At 44.3% G+C, this 17,446-nt stretch overlaps 1 protein-coding gene across 1 annotated transcript in view; it reads left to right on the top strand.

The window, feature by feature from the left end:
- LOC124622393 (myrosinase 1-like) overlaps positions 1-17,446 on the top strand; it is a 121,483-nt gene that overhangs the window by 59,483 nt on the left and 44,554 nt on the right. The window contains exon 7 of the mRNA XM_047148082.1: positions 7,936-8,083. Within this exon, the coding sequence (XP_047004038.1) occupies positions 7,936-8,083 (148 nt within the window). The remainder of the gene's footprint in view (positions 1-7,935; positions 8,084-17,446) is intronic.

Here is a 17,446-nt window from a genome sequence, read left to right on the forward strand (position 1 = left end):
GAGTCCTTGCATAAAAAGTTCTCGGTTTCTTGCCGCGTCAAATTTTAATCTGACCACATGGCAATGAGGCACTGCAGCAGTTTGTTGATCGTTTGATTGGTATACATCAGAACATACGATTTACAGTGGAGGTGGAGAAGGATGGGAAGTTACCCTTCTTAGACGTGCTGGTGGAGCGAAAATCAGATGGACGTCTCGGACATGCTGTGTACAGAAAACCGACGCATAAAGATTTATATCTAAACGCACGTAGTTTTCACCACCCAGCTCAGAAGAGAGCTATGTTGAATACCTTGGTACACAGAGCAAGGACTATTTCGGACAAGGATCATCTCGGCTCCGAGATTAACCATCTGACGATGGTATTCAGAAAAAATGGATATTCCGATCGTGATATCAGATCCACTCTGGTGAAGAAACCTAGGAAGGACGCTCTTCGAACAGATGAAGAGGACCAACACATCGCGCGGCTACCATTCCGCAGTGCAACGACCAGCAAGACCGGCAGAGTCCTGAGCCGGCAGGGAATCAGACCAGTCTTCCGGCCACCCAGGAAGATTAAGGAGATGTTGCGACCCGTGAAAGATAGTCTTGGCCTGAGAGTACCGGGAATTTACAGCATTCCTTGCCAGTGTGGCAAAAATTATGTGGGCCAGTCTATAAGAACTGTTGCCGATCGCTGTGTGGAGCATCAGCGTCACCTGAAAAACAGGTATCTAGAAAAATCAGAGGTGGCTGAGCACAGTTTGTTAAATAAACATAAGATTTTATTCTATGAAACAAGACTACTTGCTCACGCTTCAAACTATTGGGACTCTGTCATTAGGGAAGCAGTTGAAATTAGACTCTGTGAAAATATTTTCAACAGGGATTCCGGTTATGCACTCAGCAATACATGGAAGCGCGCAATTGATAAAGAAAGAGCGCAGAGGGAGACTTTTTACATTTCTCGCAGTTCTCCGCCTGTTGCGATGGATGGCGCTGCAAGCAACGCTGGAGAAAGCGCGCAAACGAAATCTATGGATATAGAGGCCTCCACCTCGGTACGCGCCGTTTTCACCGTGACGTCATCCAGCCAATGCGAAGCTGTCTACTGCTCATAAAAGCGGAAGCCTCACCGGTCCACGATAGTCAGTGTTACCCCTGACGAAGATGACGGAGGTAGTCATCGAAAGCTTGGGATGTTATCCAAATTTGACGCGGCAAGTAAACCGAGAACTTTTATGCAAGGCATTTGAGACTGACAGCAAAACGATTCTACTGCCGCCAATGAACGTTTTGTGCAAGGGCCATGAAGATTAAAGAGACTAGGGCTCGTACGAAGGCTCTGTTTTCGACTGGAACAGGAAAAGAAAATATTGGTAGAGGTACAGGGTAAATTCCGTCACACACCGTATGGTGTCTTGCGGAGTATGTATGTGAATGTACATGTGGAACAATCGAAACGTGTCGAATGTTCAGATTAATTACGTTACATCTTATTTTTTGGAGCCATTTCCGTCAGATCACCGAAGTTCAGCGCTTTCGGGCTTGTCTAGCACTTGGATGAGTGACTGTCCAGGTTTACCAACCGCTGTTGGCAAGTGGGATGCACTTTGTGCTTGTGAGGTCAATTGAGGCGCTACTTCACTGAGAAGTGGTGGCTACGGTCAAGGAAACTGACAACTGCTACGATATCGGTGTTCTGACCACGTGTCTCTCCAGCGCCACGTTCAGTGACACTACCGTCAAAGGATGACATGGCTGTCGGTCGGTCCCGTTGAGCCATATGAAACCTGTTCGGACGGAGAGAGTAGAGAGTGCTACTTCGCGGATGTGACACGTCTCAGAGCCAGCTTCATCTTCCCTCAGCCTGAGGTGATACTACAAAAAGGTAAGGGGTGTTCCAAAATCTTCGCATCATGCGTCTAGGCGTGATAGACCACGTCATGAGGAACACTTTTTGTTTGAAAGAAAACGCTCACTGACGCTTCCCGGCGACACAAGACGTTCCTCAGTTCTCGACACTCCTGGGACGACAAGATATCACCGAAGCAGCATGGTCTACTAACCTGATGTGCTATGAACTCTTCCTCAGTAAATTGACAGGGCAATTTATAACAAGAAAATCCTAAAAAGGTATGTCTGTAAGCGGAGAAGGATATTTTAGAAGTGAATCAGGAACTTTAAATTTGGTTGGACCTGCACCTTTCGGACGAAGCATCACGGAGAGATTTACTACTGAAATGTCGAGAGAGTACTTTCCGGTAAGAGTCGGGCAATATACTAATTCCTCTCACACACGTCTCACAAAATGGTCACAACGAAACAATTCGAAAAGTTAGAGCCAGTATAGAGATATACCGACAGTCATTCTTTCCACGCGCTCTTCGCTAATAAAATAGGGAAGGGGGACTTGCGGAATATTAATATATATTTACAATGTACGGAAAACAGACCTCCCGTATTTCAGAAGGTTAATATAAGCAAATAAAAAAATACATAGAAAATACTTTGATTAGTGAACAACAATGCTATACTATTTTACATTAACTTGTTTTAAAAACTATGTCTGGTAAATGGCGTCCTCCGATGCTGATATACTGACAGATTCTTCCAGGAAGCTGTCCGTAGTTCTTCGTATCACTTCCGGTGGAATGGCAGACACTTCCTGGGTGATTGGCTCCTTCAGAGTTTGCAAGGTTGTGCGGCGATATTTGTTCACTTCAGCCCTCACGTGTTTCCACAGAAAAAAACGACAAGGCAATAAACCGGGTGACCTTGGGAACCGGGCGATTTCTCCTCGCAAAGAGGGAAGACGTCCAGGAAACAAATATCTGAAAATTTCTAGAGAACGCCGAGAAATGTGAGATTGGCTTCGTGTTGCTGGAGCCAGACTTCTCCCTTTTCCTGGTCCCCAAATTACTGATTTATTTTAGGACGGATGAATGTCTCTTATCAGATGACAGTAGCCATATGAATTAACCTTACCTTGACGTCATCTTCTGTGAATGAAACACTATCCCCACGTATCAAATTCAGCAACGGCATACAAAACTCTCACAGATTGCTGTGAAGTGGTTGTTGGTGAAGTCCTTGAGAGTTTTCTGCTGCCCAGTATCAGAAATTTTGTTTGTTTCCAGTACCTGAGAAGTGCAAGTGGGTTTCATCAAGATAAATCAGAACAGTACGAGGAGGAAAGTGTCGAAGAATTTCCTCGCACAAAGCTCTGCGAGTTTCAAAATCTCCCCCTCTTTGTTTTTGGGTAATCATTTTGTCAAGACCTCTGTTCGAATGTTTGTGGTAAGGTCTTATGGGACAAAACTGCTGAGGTCATCGGTCCCTAAGCGTACGCACTATTTTATCTAACTTAAACTAATTTACGCTAAGGACAACACACACATGCACGCCCGAGGGAGGACTCGAACGTCCGACGGGGAAAGCCGCTTCAAATCTTCAAATGTGTGTGAATTCCTAAGGGACCAAACTGCAGAGGTCTGCAGCCCCTAGACTTACACACTACTTGAAGTAATCTATGCTAAGAACAACACACACACACACACACACACACACACACACACACACACACACACACACACACACACCCATGCCCGAGGGAGGACTCGAACCTCCGGCGGGAGGGGCCGCGCAATCCGTGACATGGCGCCTCTAATCTGTGCAAGATCCTCCTTTACATTCCTATGACAATCCCAGGGCAACTGCATGTTTACGTGATGAACGCTTCCGAGGTTGCTGGACGGACGCTCTCATACGCGCCACTTTCTCCGGCGTTGTTACAGTCCGAAATCGGCCAGTAGATTTTCCTTTTACTATAGAACCTCGTGCTCTAAATACATTAGCAGTATTCGCAGTTACCAATGTGTACAACCTTCGGCTGTATAATGGAATGACGTCAATGAAAATTAATGCCGGACCGGGACTCGAACCCGGATTTCCCGCTTATCGCGAGCGCTGGCTTTACCATTTGGCTATCCGAGCACGACTCACGGCGAGACCGAAACTTCCATTTGTCTTCAGTCATGTGTCTACATCCTGTACTCGTATATCCAATATGTACATTACTGGCCATTAAAATTGCTACACCACGAAGATGACGTGCTACAGACGCGAAATTTAAACTACAGGAAGAAAATGCTGTGATATGCAAATGATTAGCTTTTCAGAGCATTCACACAAGTATGGCGCCGGTGGCGACACCTACAACGTGCTGATATGAGGAAAGTTTCCAACCGATTTCTCATACACGAACAGCAGTTGACCGGCGTTGCCTGGTGAAACGTTGTTGTGATGCCTCGTCTAAGGAGGAGAATGCATGCCATCACGTTTCCGACTTTGATAAAGGTCGGATTGTAGCCTATCGCGATTGCGGTTTATCGTATCGCGACATTGCTGCTCACGTTGGTCGAGATCCAATGACTGTTAGCGGAATATGGAATCGGTGGGTTCAGGAGAGTAATACGGAACGCCGTGCTGGATCCCAACGGCCTCGTATCACTAGCAGTCGAGATGACAGTCATCTTATCTGCATGGCTGTAACGGACCATGCAGTCACGTCTCGATTCCTGAGTCAACAGATGGGGACGTTTGCAAGACAACAACCATTTGCACGAACAGTTCGACGACGTTTGCAGCAGCATGGACTAACAGTACCGAGACCATGGCTGCGGTTACCCTTGACGCTGCAGCATAGACAGGAGCGCCTGCAATGGTAGACTCAACGACGAACCTGGGTGGACGAATGGCAAATCGTCATTTTTTCGGATGAATCCAGGTTCTGTTTACAGCATCATGATGGTCGCATCCGTGTTTGGCGACATGGTGGTGAACGCACATTGGAAGTGTGTATTCGTCATCGCCATACTGGCATATCACCCGGCGTGATGGTATGGGGTGCCATTGGTTACACGTCTCGGTCACCTCTTGTATGCATTGACGGCACTTTGGACAGTGGACGTTACATTTCAGATGTGTTACGAACCGTGGCTCTACCCTTCATTCGATCCCTGCGAAATCCTACATTTCAGCAGGATAATGCACGACCGCGTGTTGCAGGTTGTGTCCGGGCCTATGTGGATACAGAAAATGTTCAACTGCTGCCCTGGCCAGCACATTCTCCAGACCTCTCACTAATTGAAAACGCCTGGTCAATGGTGGCCGAGCAACTGGCTCATCACTATACGCCAGTCACTACTCTTGATGAACTGTGGTATCGTGTTGAAGCTGCATGTGCAGCTGTACCTGTACACGCCATCCAAGCTCTGTCTGACTCAATGCACAGGCGTATCAAGGCCGTTATTACGGCCAGAGGTGGTTGTTCTCGGTACTGATTTCTCAGGAGCTATGTACCCAAATTGCGTGAAAATGTAATCATATGTGAGTTCTAGTATAAAATATTTGTCCAATGAATATCCGTTTATCATTTGTATTTCTTCTTGGTACAGCAATTTTAATGGCCAGTAGTGTATATTCCTATACAAGGGGGGAACACTTTACTTGAAAGTCGCTTGCTCGGTGCTGACGGATAAATACGATATTGCAGTGCCTTTGTTTTTCCGAATTACGATCCAAAGTTCCTTCGGACATGCAATTCGGAATAACGCAGGTGAACCGTGAATTTACTTTCAAAACTTTTCCTTAAGAATTTACTTTATTTACTAGCGATTTATCAAGCCCATGAAATGCAATCTTACATAAAACTATACAAGATTGGTCAAACATGCTCTACAGTACACATATGCCACCTCTCAAGATGATAATCAAGATAAAAACATATTTCAGGAATTAGGCCGTTACACTTCAAGCAATAAATTCGTTAACACACCGAATCCGACAAACATGACAGAGGTAGCTATTAACGTACCGCAGATTGATAGGCCGATTACCGAACAACCCGAACAGCAGGTTGCTCTAACCGCCCCTACTCCACAAGGTAAAAACGGACCACCAAATTCATAAATAACCACCTTCCCGCGGGTGGGCAAACGGAGAATAATGGTGGGACGACCCCGAAACAAAGCGGCTGGTGACCCCACCAAGAAAACAACTAGAATTTAACAAGTAAATGAAACAACATATAACCAATCACTTAACTTCTAATAAACTGAGATTTGTGGCGATGACCTGGCGCGGCATTCCCAAAACGCTCTCACGAACCGTCCGCTGCCAGCCGCTTCAACGGACGCAGGAAGGCGCCTATCCCCCGTCTCATGGCGTCGCAGCTCGCACCGGCCAGACCGATGTCGTGGGTTGACTCCTGTTGCTCTCGTGTGGGCCGCGAAGCCACTACCCCTCGCTATACGGCGCGGCCCACTGGACTGACGTGGCGACCTCACATGCGCCGACGCTCAAGGCGGACAAGTCATCTTGTGTCTCAGTGCGCGACCGACCAACCGATCGATCCAACTGCCAATGACCGTTGCGTGAGCAACTCGAGCAGACTGGCGGCCTAACTCGCAGACTCAGATGCAGGAACTAAGCCCCCGACCGGGCGACCACTTGTTGAGTTCCCTCACTGCTCCACAAATTCGGACGAGAGACAGACTAGCAAGCTGGGGACGAGAGACTGACCCAGACTGACTCCAGACTCACCAACTGGCGAGCTCATAGCGTCCCTTAAATGCACGTGAACAGGCAACCTTTCCCCTTTCCCAGCCAGGGGGAGACACAAAAGCTGCGATTGCCACAGGGGCGCCACCGCCAGAAACGGAGGGCGACTGCTTCACACATCGCGCTGCGGCGCGCTCTTCAAAACAGCAATTTTTACCACGGCTCAACAGGCACTGCAATATCGTGTTTATCCGCCAACACCGAGCAAAAGACTTTCGAGTAAAATGTCTCCCCTGTATGGGAATATACATAATGGATGTACGGGCACAGAATGTACACAGATACTTGACGACACATGGAAATTTGAAACTCGACGTGAGTCTGCTGCTCTGAGAGCCAAATGGCAAGGCGACCGCTCGCGATAAGCGGGAAATCTGGGTTCGACTCACGGACCGGCACAAATTTTTCATCGTCATTCTATTATACAACTGATGGTTGTCAATATTCGCATGTGCGAGTACATTTAAGGTATTTCATAATGGCTGTAGTTGCTGCAGTGTCTGTTCCTATATGCATGCACGCATGCCCAAAGGAACTTTGCATCGTGTAATTCGGAATGACACAGGCACTGCAATATCGACTCAAACTGGAACAGTTTTTCTGTCAAGAAGAGAATCATTTCGGCCGAGCTCGAACCGAATGCGAAATGCTCGCTGAATAGTAATAACAGAATCAGCATTATGAATATACTCCTCCTTAATAAACACGCGATGCTCACCTAGACAATGCGTTGCGGCTGCTGGAAACGTCATATAAACCGCTATAGGTCGATACCACCTCATCCTCTGTATCCCCACCACGGGTCACACTGCGGCCTCTCCAAATACGGGAGGTCATTTTACCGGACCCTGTAGACACAGCTGATGACTGTATAATAAGTCATGGACTGTGCGGCTGATCCAGGCGGAGGTTCGAGTCCTCCCTCGGGCATGGGTGTGTGTGTTTGTGCTTAGGATAATTTAGATTAAGTAGTGTGTAAGCTTAGGGACTGATGACCTTAGCAGTTAAGTCCCATAAGATTTCACACACATTTCAACATTTTGACTGTACGATAGGCAACGTGTAAGGCATACGCGCGCTCCATCGGGCCACCAACCAGCCGCCCCTCAGGGGCATAACCCAAAACAGAAGACGCCTAACGCTGTCGGGAAGTGACAAAGAACATTTTGTCTCCAACAAAAGTCGTTCCCCAGAGACTTTGAAACACCCTGTATTTGTGACTGTGAATAGTGTTGAATGTATCGTACAAATCACAATGCAGTAACTGAGAACCAATTTGCGTGTGTTGTGGCCTGTCGTGTGACGAACAAGTGTTGTTATTCACTGCAGCTCGGCTGGTTCGCGCACCCCATCTACTCGCAGGAGGGTGACTACCCTGAGGTGATGCGGACGCGCATCGACGAGAACAGTGCTGCCGAGGGTCGGCCCTTCTCCAGGCTGCCGTATTTCACCTCAGCGCAGGTTGAATACATCAAGGGTGAGTTCTTTGAGGCCTTCTGCTCCTTTCAATAACCGTAACAACTTTGAGACCTGCATATGTTTTGTAGTTTTGGCGCAAAAGCAATTCCCAGCAAGAAGATTCTTAAATCCTCAACTCCCCTGGGTATATTGATACTAATCTTAATTAAAATCTTTTGTTAAAATCTAAACCTAATCAAAAAGGAATACAAACGTCTCAAAAATGAGATCGACAGAAAGTGCAAAATGGTTAAGCAGGGATGGCTAGAGGACAAATGTATGGATGTAGAGACTTATATCACTAGGTGTAAGATAGATACTGCCTACAGGAAAATTAAAGAGACCTTTGGAGAAAAGAGAACCACTTGTATGAATATCAAGAGCTTAGATGGAAACCTAATTCTAAGCAAAGAGTCGAAAACAGAAAGGTGGAAGGAGTATATAGAAGGTCTTTATAAGGGCGATGTACTTGAGAACAATGTTATGGAAATGGAAGAGGATGCAGATGAAGATGAAATGGGAGATATGATACTGCGTGGAAAGTTTGACAGAGCACTGAAAGACCTAAGTCGAAACAAGGCCCCAGGAGTAGACTACATTCCATTAGAAATACTGACAGCCTCGGGAGAGCCAGTCCTGACAAAACTCTACCATCTGGTGAGCAAGATGTATGAGACAGGCGAAATACAATCAGACTTCAAGAAGAATATAATAATTCCAAACTCAAAGAAAGCAGGTGTTGACAGATGTGAAAATTACCGAACTATCAGTTTAATAAGTCACGGCTGAAAAATACTAACACGAATTCTTTACAGACGAATGGAAAAACTGGTAGAAGCCGACCTCGGGGAAGATCAGTTTGGATTCTGTAAAAATATTGGAACACGTGAGGCAATACTGACCCTACGACTTATGTTAGACGATAGATTAAGGAAAGGCAAACCTACGTTTGTAGAATTTGTAGACTTAGAAAAAGCTTTTGACAATGTTGACTGGAGTACTCTCTTTCGAAATCTGAAGGTGGCAGGGGTAAAATACAGGGAGTGAAAGGCTATTTACAATTTGTACAGAAACCAGAAGGCAGTTATAAGAGTCGAGGGAGGGAAGCAGTGGTTGGAAAGGGAGTGAGACAGGGTTGTGGCCTATCCCAGATGTTATTCAATCTGTATATTGAACAAGCAGTAAAGGAAACAAAAGAGAATTCGGAGTAGGTATTAAAATCCATGGAGAAGAAATAAAAACTTTGAGGTTCGCCGATGACATTTTAATTCTATCAGAGACAGCAATGGACCTAGAAGAGCAGTTGAATGGAATGGACAGTGTCTTGAAAGGAGGATATAAGATGAACATCAACAAAAGCAAAACTAGGATAATGGAATTTAGCCGAATTAAGTCGGGCGATACTGAAGGAATTAGATTAGGAAATGAGACGCTTAAAGTAGGAAAGGAGTTTTGCTATTTGGGGAGCAAAATAACTGATGATGGTCGAAGTAGAGAGGATATAAAATGCAGACAGTCAATGTCAAGGAAAGCGTTTCTGAAGAAGAGAAATTTGTTAACATCGAGTATAGATTTAAGTGTTAGGAAGTCGTTTCTGAAAGTATTTGTATGGAGTGTAGCCATGTATGGAAGTGAAACATGAACGACAAATAGGTTGGACAAGAAGAGAAAAGAAGCTTTCGAAATGTGGTGCTACAGAAGAATGCTGAAGATTAGAGGGATAGATCACATAACTAATGAGGAGGTATTGACTAGAATTTGGGAGAAGAGAAATTTATGGCACAGCTTGACTAGAAGAAGGGATCTGAGGCATCAAGGGATCATCAATTTAGTATTGGAGGACAGCGTGGAGGGTAAGAATCGTAGAGGGAGACCAAGAGATGAGTATACTAAGCAGATTCAGAAGGATGCAGGTTGCAGTAGGTAGTGGGAGATGAGGAAGTTAGCACAGGATAGAGTAGCAGGGAGAGCTGCATCAAAGCAGTCTCTGGACTGAAGACCACAACAACAACAATCTTAATTTGTTTAGTTTACGGTTGCAGGTCCGTGACTTCATATGTCAGAAATGAATTGAAACATTTGAAAGAGGGACAAACCTTGTTTAGTGGTTGTTTATTACTTGGGCTGGAGGTGATGCAGATCGCATGTTTTTTAGAAACCATTATGTCTACCAGATGATTCGTGGCGGCGCCCATTTGCAGAAGACTTCTGGACTATTGTTCAGTTCATCTAAGTTTTTTTAGGTAAAGGTTTCTTTGTTACAATGGTGAACTCTTGTCAAGTATTTCGTTTCACCGAAAAATATATGAATTGAAGTAATATTTCATTTCCCAGGTAAAGTTATTATAAAAGACAAAAAATTCCGGACTTAATTTTCGGGGTTACATTAGTGGATTTGCTGGCTGAAGCTAAGGAGTCATATCGTTACGAAGCAGATGCAAATGATCTTGTGTTTGAGAGTATTTCTTTGTGTCTAAATGTTATGAACTGAATAAAAAGTGTCAGTATATACGTATCTAGTAAAAATACGTAGGTCCTCTGCTCTAAAATTCAATCAATGACGAAGATTTTGAGGCAACAGCATGTTAATATCTAACTCACTGGTAGATTTTTCTCTATAATCAACGTTTTTAATATATTATGCTACTTACCTGAATATTATTTCAGTATCTGTGCTGCCTAATTCAAAAGTCAGAAAACATAACCAGTTATTTTATGTAAAACCCGGAAATTGTGGATAGAAACACATGTCATTTCTTTTAAAAATATAGTAAAGCATTTCACACCCACTTCTGAGGAATCGTCAGAATACTATGTGCTTCATACCAAACTAATGTTTTCTCTCCTGTGTGTGAGGAACCGACAAAATACAGTGAGCGACCCACAGTGCAACATATACCTGGTAGAATGTAAAAACTATAGTCATCTCATTATGTGAAATGATACAAACATATGTAATGTGAGTTATAAAATGAGCTAGACTAATGAAAAAATTTATAGGATGGCACCATTATTGAAAATTTATATGAAGTACGGCACCTGTGTGACTGAAAATGCAAAATTAAATTTGCGTTTCTATAGTCAGAGTACTCGGGATTTAAAAATTTGTGAACAAATCATGGGTCGTAGGAAAAGAATGATTACGTACGTGTCAAGAAACTTCGGGCATCAGTAATAAGCTGTAATAAAATTATATGAAGTTGCCAGTCCAAACTAGTATATACGTAAACTAGTATATATGTAAGAGGTCTACGTCTTCATCTGCGTCTACATCTACACCTACACACATAGACCCTCCACAAGCCACCATATGGTGCATGGCCGAGGGTACCTTGTGACAATACTAGTCATTCCCTTTCTTGTTCCTCTCGCAGACGCAAACGGGAAAAAACGACTATCTATATATCTCACTATGAGCACTAATTTCTCTTATCTCGTCTTTTCGATCTTTGCGCGACGTTGGTCGCAATATAAACGCTCTGCAGTCAGCCGCAAATGACGCTTCTCAGAGTTTTCTCAACAACGTTTCGCGCAAAGAACATCTTATCTCCAGAGATTCCCATTTGCGTTTAAGAAGCATCTCTATATTACCTGCGTGTTGACCGAACCTACCTGTAACGGATCTAGCAGCGTGCATAGTGGGGATCCCAAATACTGGAGCACCGAGCGAGGTGGCGCAGTGGTTAGACACTGGACTCGCATTCGGGAGGACGACGGTTCAATCCCGCGTCCGGCCATCCTGATTTAGGTTTTCTGTGATTTCCCTAAATTACTCCAGGCAGATGCCGGGATGGTTCCTCTGAAAGGGCACGGCCGACTTCCTTCCCCATCCTTCCCTAATCCGATGAGGCCGATGACCACGCTGTCTGGTCTCCTTCCCCAAAACAACCAACCAACCAAATACTGGAGCAGTTCTCGAGAACGGATCGAACTAGTGTACTGTAAGCGATCTCCTTGCTAGGCGAGCTACTCATTCCTAAAACAGGCGCAGTTAACCGAAGCCGACAATTCACCCTCACTGTTACCGACCTTACGTGCTCATTCCATTTAATATCGCTTTGCAACTTTACACCCTACTTATATAATCGTCTGTACTTTGTCAAATGACCTGCCACTAATACTGTATTCGAACCCTACAGGATTGTTTTTCCTACTCACCTTCATTAACTTACATTTTCTACATTTAGAGCAAACAGCCATTCATCATATCGCGGTAAGGGCAAGCTAAGAAACTGGTTTTCTACTTTTTGGGCTGCATTTTAACAGGCCATTAAAATTGCTACACCACGAAGATGACGTGCTACAGACGCGAAATGTTACCGACAGGAAGAAGATCCTGTGATATGCAAATGATTAGCTTTTCAGAGCATTCACACAAGGTTGGTGCCGGTGGCGACGCCTACAACATGAAAGTTTCCAACCGATTTCTCATACACAAACAGCAGTTGACCGGCGTTGCCTAGTGAAACGTTGTTGTGATGCCTCGTGTAAGGAGGAGAAATGCGTACCATCACGTTTCCGACTTTGATAAAGGTCGGATTGTAGCCTATTGTGATTGCGGTTTGTCGTATCGCGACATTGCTGCTCACGTTGGTCGAGATCCAATGACTGTTAGCAGAATATGGAATCGGTGGGGTTAAGGAGGGTAATACGGAACGCCGTGCTGGATCCCAACGGTCTTGTATCACGAGCAGTCGAGAAGACAAGCATCTTATGCGCATGGCCGTAACGGATCGTGCAGCCACGTCTCGATCCCTGAGTCAACAGATGGGGACGTTTTCAACACAGCAGCCATCTGCACGAACAGTTCGACGAAGTTTGCAGCAGCATGGACTACCAGCTCGGAGACCACGGTTGCGGTTACCCTTGACGCTGCATAACAGACATGAACACCTGCGATGGTGTACTCAACGACGATCCTGGGTGCACGAATGGCAAAACGTCATTTTTTCGGATGAATCCGGATTCTGTTTACAGCGTCATGATGGTCGCATTCGTGTTTGGCGACATCGCGGTGAACGCACATTGGAAGCGTGTATTCGTCATCGCCATACTGGCGTATCACACGGCGTGATGGTATGGGGTGATATTGGTTACACGTCTCGGTCACCTCTTGTTCGCACTGACGGCACTTTGAACAGTGGACTATACATTTCAGATGTGTTACGACCCGTGGCTCTACCCTTCATTCGATCCCTGCGAAACCCTACATTTCAGCAGGATAATGCTCGACCGCATGTTGCAGGTCCTGTGCGGGCCTTTCTGGATACAGAAAATGTTCGACTGCTGTCCTGGCCAGCACATTCTCCAGATCTCTCACCAATTGAAAACGGCTTGTCAGCGGTGGCCAAGCAACTGGCTCGTCACAATACGCCAGTCACTTCTCTTGAGGAACTGGGGTATCGTGTTGAAGCTGCATGGGCAGCTGTACCTGTACACGCCATTCAAGCTCTGTTTGACTCAATACCCAGGCGTATCATGGCCGGTATTACGGCCAGAGGTGATTGTTCTGGGTACTCATTTCTCAGAATCTATGCACCCAAATTACGTGAAAATGTAATCACATGTCAGTTCTAGTATAATTTATTTGTCCAATGAATACCCGTTTATCATCTGCATTTCTTCTTGGTGTATCAATTTTAATGGCCAGTAGTGTATTTCTTTATCCTCCATATATTGCGTTCTGTGCAACAGTCAAAGAATGGTATGTTTGTACAATCCTCCTGAGTGAATGATTTTTTAAACGTGAAATTTAGAACTTCTTCTTTATCTGTCTAGTCTTCTTTTGCCATACGAGGCTGGTCGACGAGGATTGGGGTGGAAGTCTTCGATCCGCTTAGTTGTTTGAGGTTGGCTCAGAATTTGCTACGGTTCTCGGTAAGGTCTATAATTGTGTGCATCCGTCTTACGTCTGTCCTCGAAAATGGAAATGTCCACCGCTCCTTTCCAGGCGCTTGGTGCCCTTTGTTGCTCCTGCGATCTACGATAAACTGCTGTTAGAAAGGGAGCACGTTATTTCTCACAATCTTTGTTGAAACTTATAGGTATCTCATCTGGTCCTGATGTCCTCCCACTACTAAGGGATTGAAATTCCTTTTCTATAATTCCTTTTCTATTCCGCGATCTCAATTTCTGTCATTTCAACGTTCGCACGATAATCGAAAGGATGCAATTTCGGAAGACCGAATTCAGTATATCGCCGTCCTCTCTCTCCCGTTTGGGTGCCAATATGGCCTCTGAGTATATCAACGAATGATTTCAAACCGGTTACTGGTTTTTCATAAGAAGATAACCTCTTAAGATTTATACTGAGATCTGGTGACAAAAGTTTGCTTTCAAAGTAATTGAATGCCACTCCCACTCCTCTCCTTATGCTACTTACAGTTCTTTCAGCTTTTGCTTATCAGCTGTGTTTTGATTTCTCTTGAATCTGAGATGAAGCTTTCGTTGTTTACAGAGCAGTTTTCTAACCCGGCTATTACATCACTGTGCTATTTTCCCATCCCTTTAGACCACGCTCAGAACATCTTTATCTAAGGCATACTGAAGTATACTTTTGATTTTTTTCCATTTATACTCCATATTTTCGTTCTCACCACTGAACATTTGATAGGACGATTCAGACACTCTTCCATTTTCCCCATAATCAACAGTGAGTTGTAAGTGAGCAGTGGTGCGTGAATGTGGGTTATTTATAATTTTGTACACAGAGTTGAAAAAGCATAGAGAATAGAGTGAAAAGAGTGACCAGTATTGAAAGTTTTTTGTATTCCGTAAACTAATGAAAAATTAAAGTCAGTGATTTGAAAATATACTACCATAATGTAATACCATAAGGAAAAGGTACGCGACAGTCAAATACTTCTCTACAGAGCCCAGTGATTGTACTGATGGAGGAAACATAGATCCAGAAATCACCTCTGCAAGCTTGGTGTGCTTTGCTGCAAGGGGTCAGTATTTCCGATGCTGGAAATTGCGTTGAAAGAAAGGAGATTTATTACTGCCTAAAGTATAAGATTTCACTGCATATATAGCAACCTAACAAAGATTATAATTTCAAGAAAGACGTAAATGGCACAAAGAGAACATTTAGTTTGCTTTGGCTGTCATTATATCCAGCATTGTTCTACAGCAGTTAAAGACGGACTTCCTGAGTTGTGTGAGCTTTACCGGCCACTTACAACGCATGGCAGTCAGGGCCGGCTCGAGAACATTTTTCATCACAAAATAAACGTTATTTGACACTCTCATTCTCCCTCCTTTTCTCTCTTCTGCTTTCATCCGTGTCAGTTTTCGCTGTTGTTGTTGTGGTTTTTAGTCCAGAGACTGGTTTGATACAGCTCTCCATGCTACTCTATCCTGTGCAAGCCTCTTCATCTCCGAATAACTACTGCATCCTGCATCCTTCTGAATCTGCTTAGTGTATTCATCTCTTGGTCTCCCTCTACGATTTATACCCTCCACGTTTCTCTCCAATACTAAATTGGTGATCCCTTGATGCCTCAGAAAATGTCCTACTAACCGATTCCTTCTTTTAGTCAAGTTGTGCCACAAATTCCTCTGCTCCCCAATTCTGTTTCGTACCCCCTCATTAGTTACGTGATCTACCCATATAATATTCAGCATTCTTCTGTAGCACCACATTTCGAAAGGTTCTATTCTCTTTTTGTCTAAACTATTTATCTTCCATGTTTCACTTCCATACATAGCTACCCTCCATACAAATACTTTCAGAAAGAACTTCCTGAAACTTAAATCTATACTTGATGTTGACAAATTTTTCTTCTTCAGAAATACTTTCCTTGCGATAGCCAGTCTGCATTTTATATCCTCTCAACATCGACCTTCATCAATTATCTTGTCTACAAATAGCGAAACTCATCTACTACTTTAAGCGTCTCTTTTCGTAATCTAAATCCCCCAGTATGACCTGATTTAATTCGACTACGTAGCATTATCCTCGCTATCTATTCTTTATGCACATCTTACATCCTCCTTTCAAGACACTGTCCATTCCGTTCAACTGCTCTTCCAGGTCCTTTGCTGCCTTTGACAGAATTACAATATCGTCAGCAAACCTCAAATGCCGGCCGGCGTGGCCGAACGGATCTAGGCGCTACAGTCTGGAACCGCGCGACCGCTACAGTCGCAGGTTCGAATCCTGCCCCGGGCGTGGATGTGTGTGACGTCCTTAGGTTAGTTAGGTTTAAGTAGTTCTAAGGTCTAGGGGACTGATGACCACATCAGTTAAGTCCCATGGTGCTCAGAGCCATTTGAACCATTTTGAACCAAACCTCAAAGTTTTTATTTTTTCTCCGTGGATTTTAGTTCCTACTCCAAATTTCCCTTTTATTTCGTTTACTGCTTGCTCGATATACAGATTGATATAACACCGGGGATAGGCTACAACCCTGTCTCAATCATTTTTCAATCACTGCTTCCCTTTCGTGCCCCTCGACTCTTATTATTGCCATTTAGTTTCTGCACAAACTGCACATGGCCTACCACTCCCAGTATTTTACGTCTGCCATCTTTAGAATATGAAAGAGAGTATTAAAGTCAACATTGTCAAAAGCTTTCTATGTCTACAAATGATAGAAAGGTACGTTTGTCTTTCATTAACTTATCTTGTAAGACAAGTTCTAGGGACAGTACTGTCTCGCGTTTTCCAACATTTCTACGGAATCCAAACTGATCTGCCCCGAGGTCGGCATCTACCAGTTCTTCCATTCGTCTGTAAGGAATTCATGCTCGTATTTTGCAACCGTGACTTATTAAACTGATAGTTCAGGAATTTTAACACCTGTCAACACCTACTTTCTTCGGGATTGGAATTACATACACCAAAAAAAAGTTTTGCATCGCCACGGTTCGGAAAGTTCCGGGACCTGTACAGAAAATCATCATAACAATATAACATCACTTCAGCCCTTTTTATTGCTCATGAGAACCACACTTTGCATGTCGTACAACCATACAGTGAGAGCTTCAGAGGTGGTGGTCCGGATTGCTGTACACACCGTACCTCTAATATCCAGTAGCCCGTCCTCTTGCATTGATGCATGCCTGTATTCGTCGTTGCATACTATCCACAAGTTCATCAAGGCACTGTTGGTCCAGATTGTCCCACTCCTCAACACGATTTGGCGTAGATCCCTCAGAGTGGGGTCACGTTATCCATAAACAACCCTTTTCATTCTATCCCAGGCATATTCGATAGGGTTAATGTCTGGAGAACATACTGACCATTCTAGTCGAGCGATGTCGTTATCCTGAAGGAAGTCATTCACAAGATTTTTTCGATGGGGGTGCCAGTTGTCGCCTATGAAGACGAATGCCTTGTTAATATGCTGCCGATATGGTTGCACTATCGATCGGAGGA

This window comes from Schistocerca americana, chromosome 7 (assembly GCF_021461395.2).
Source record: "Schistocerca americana isolate TAMUIC-IGC-003095 chromosome 7, iqSchAmer2.1, whole genome shotgun sequence".
Taxonomy (NCBI): domain Eukaryota; kingdom Metazoa; phylum Arthropoda; class Insecta; order Orthoptera; family Acrididae; genus Schistocerca; species Schistocerca americana.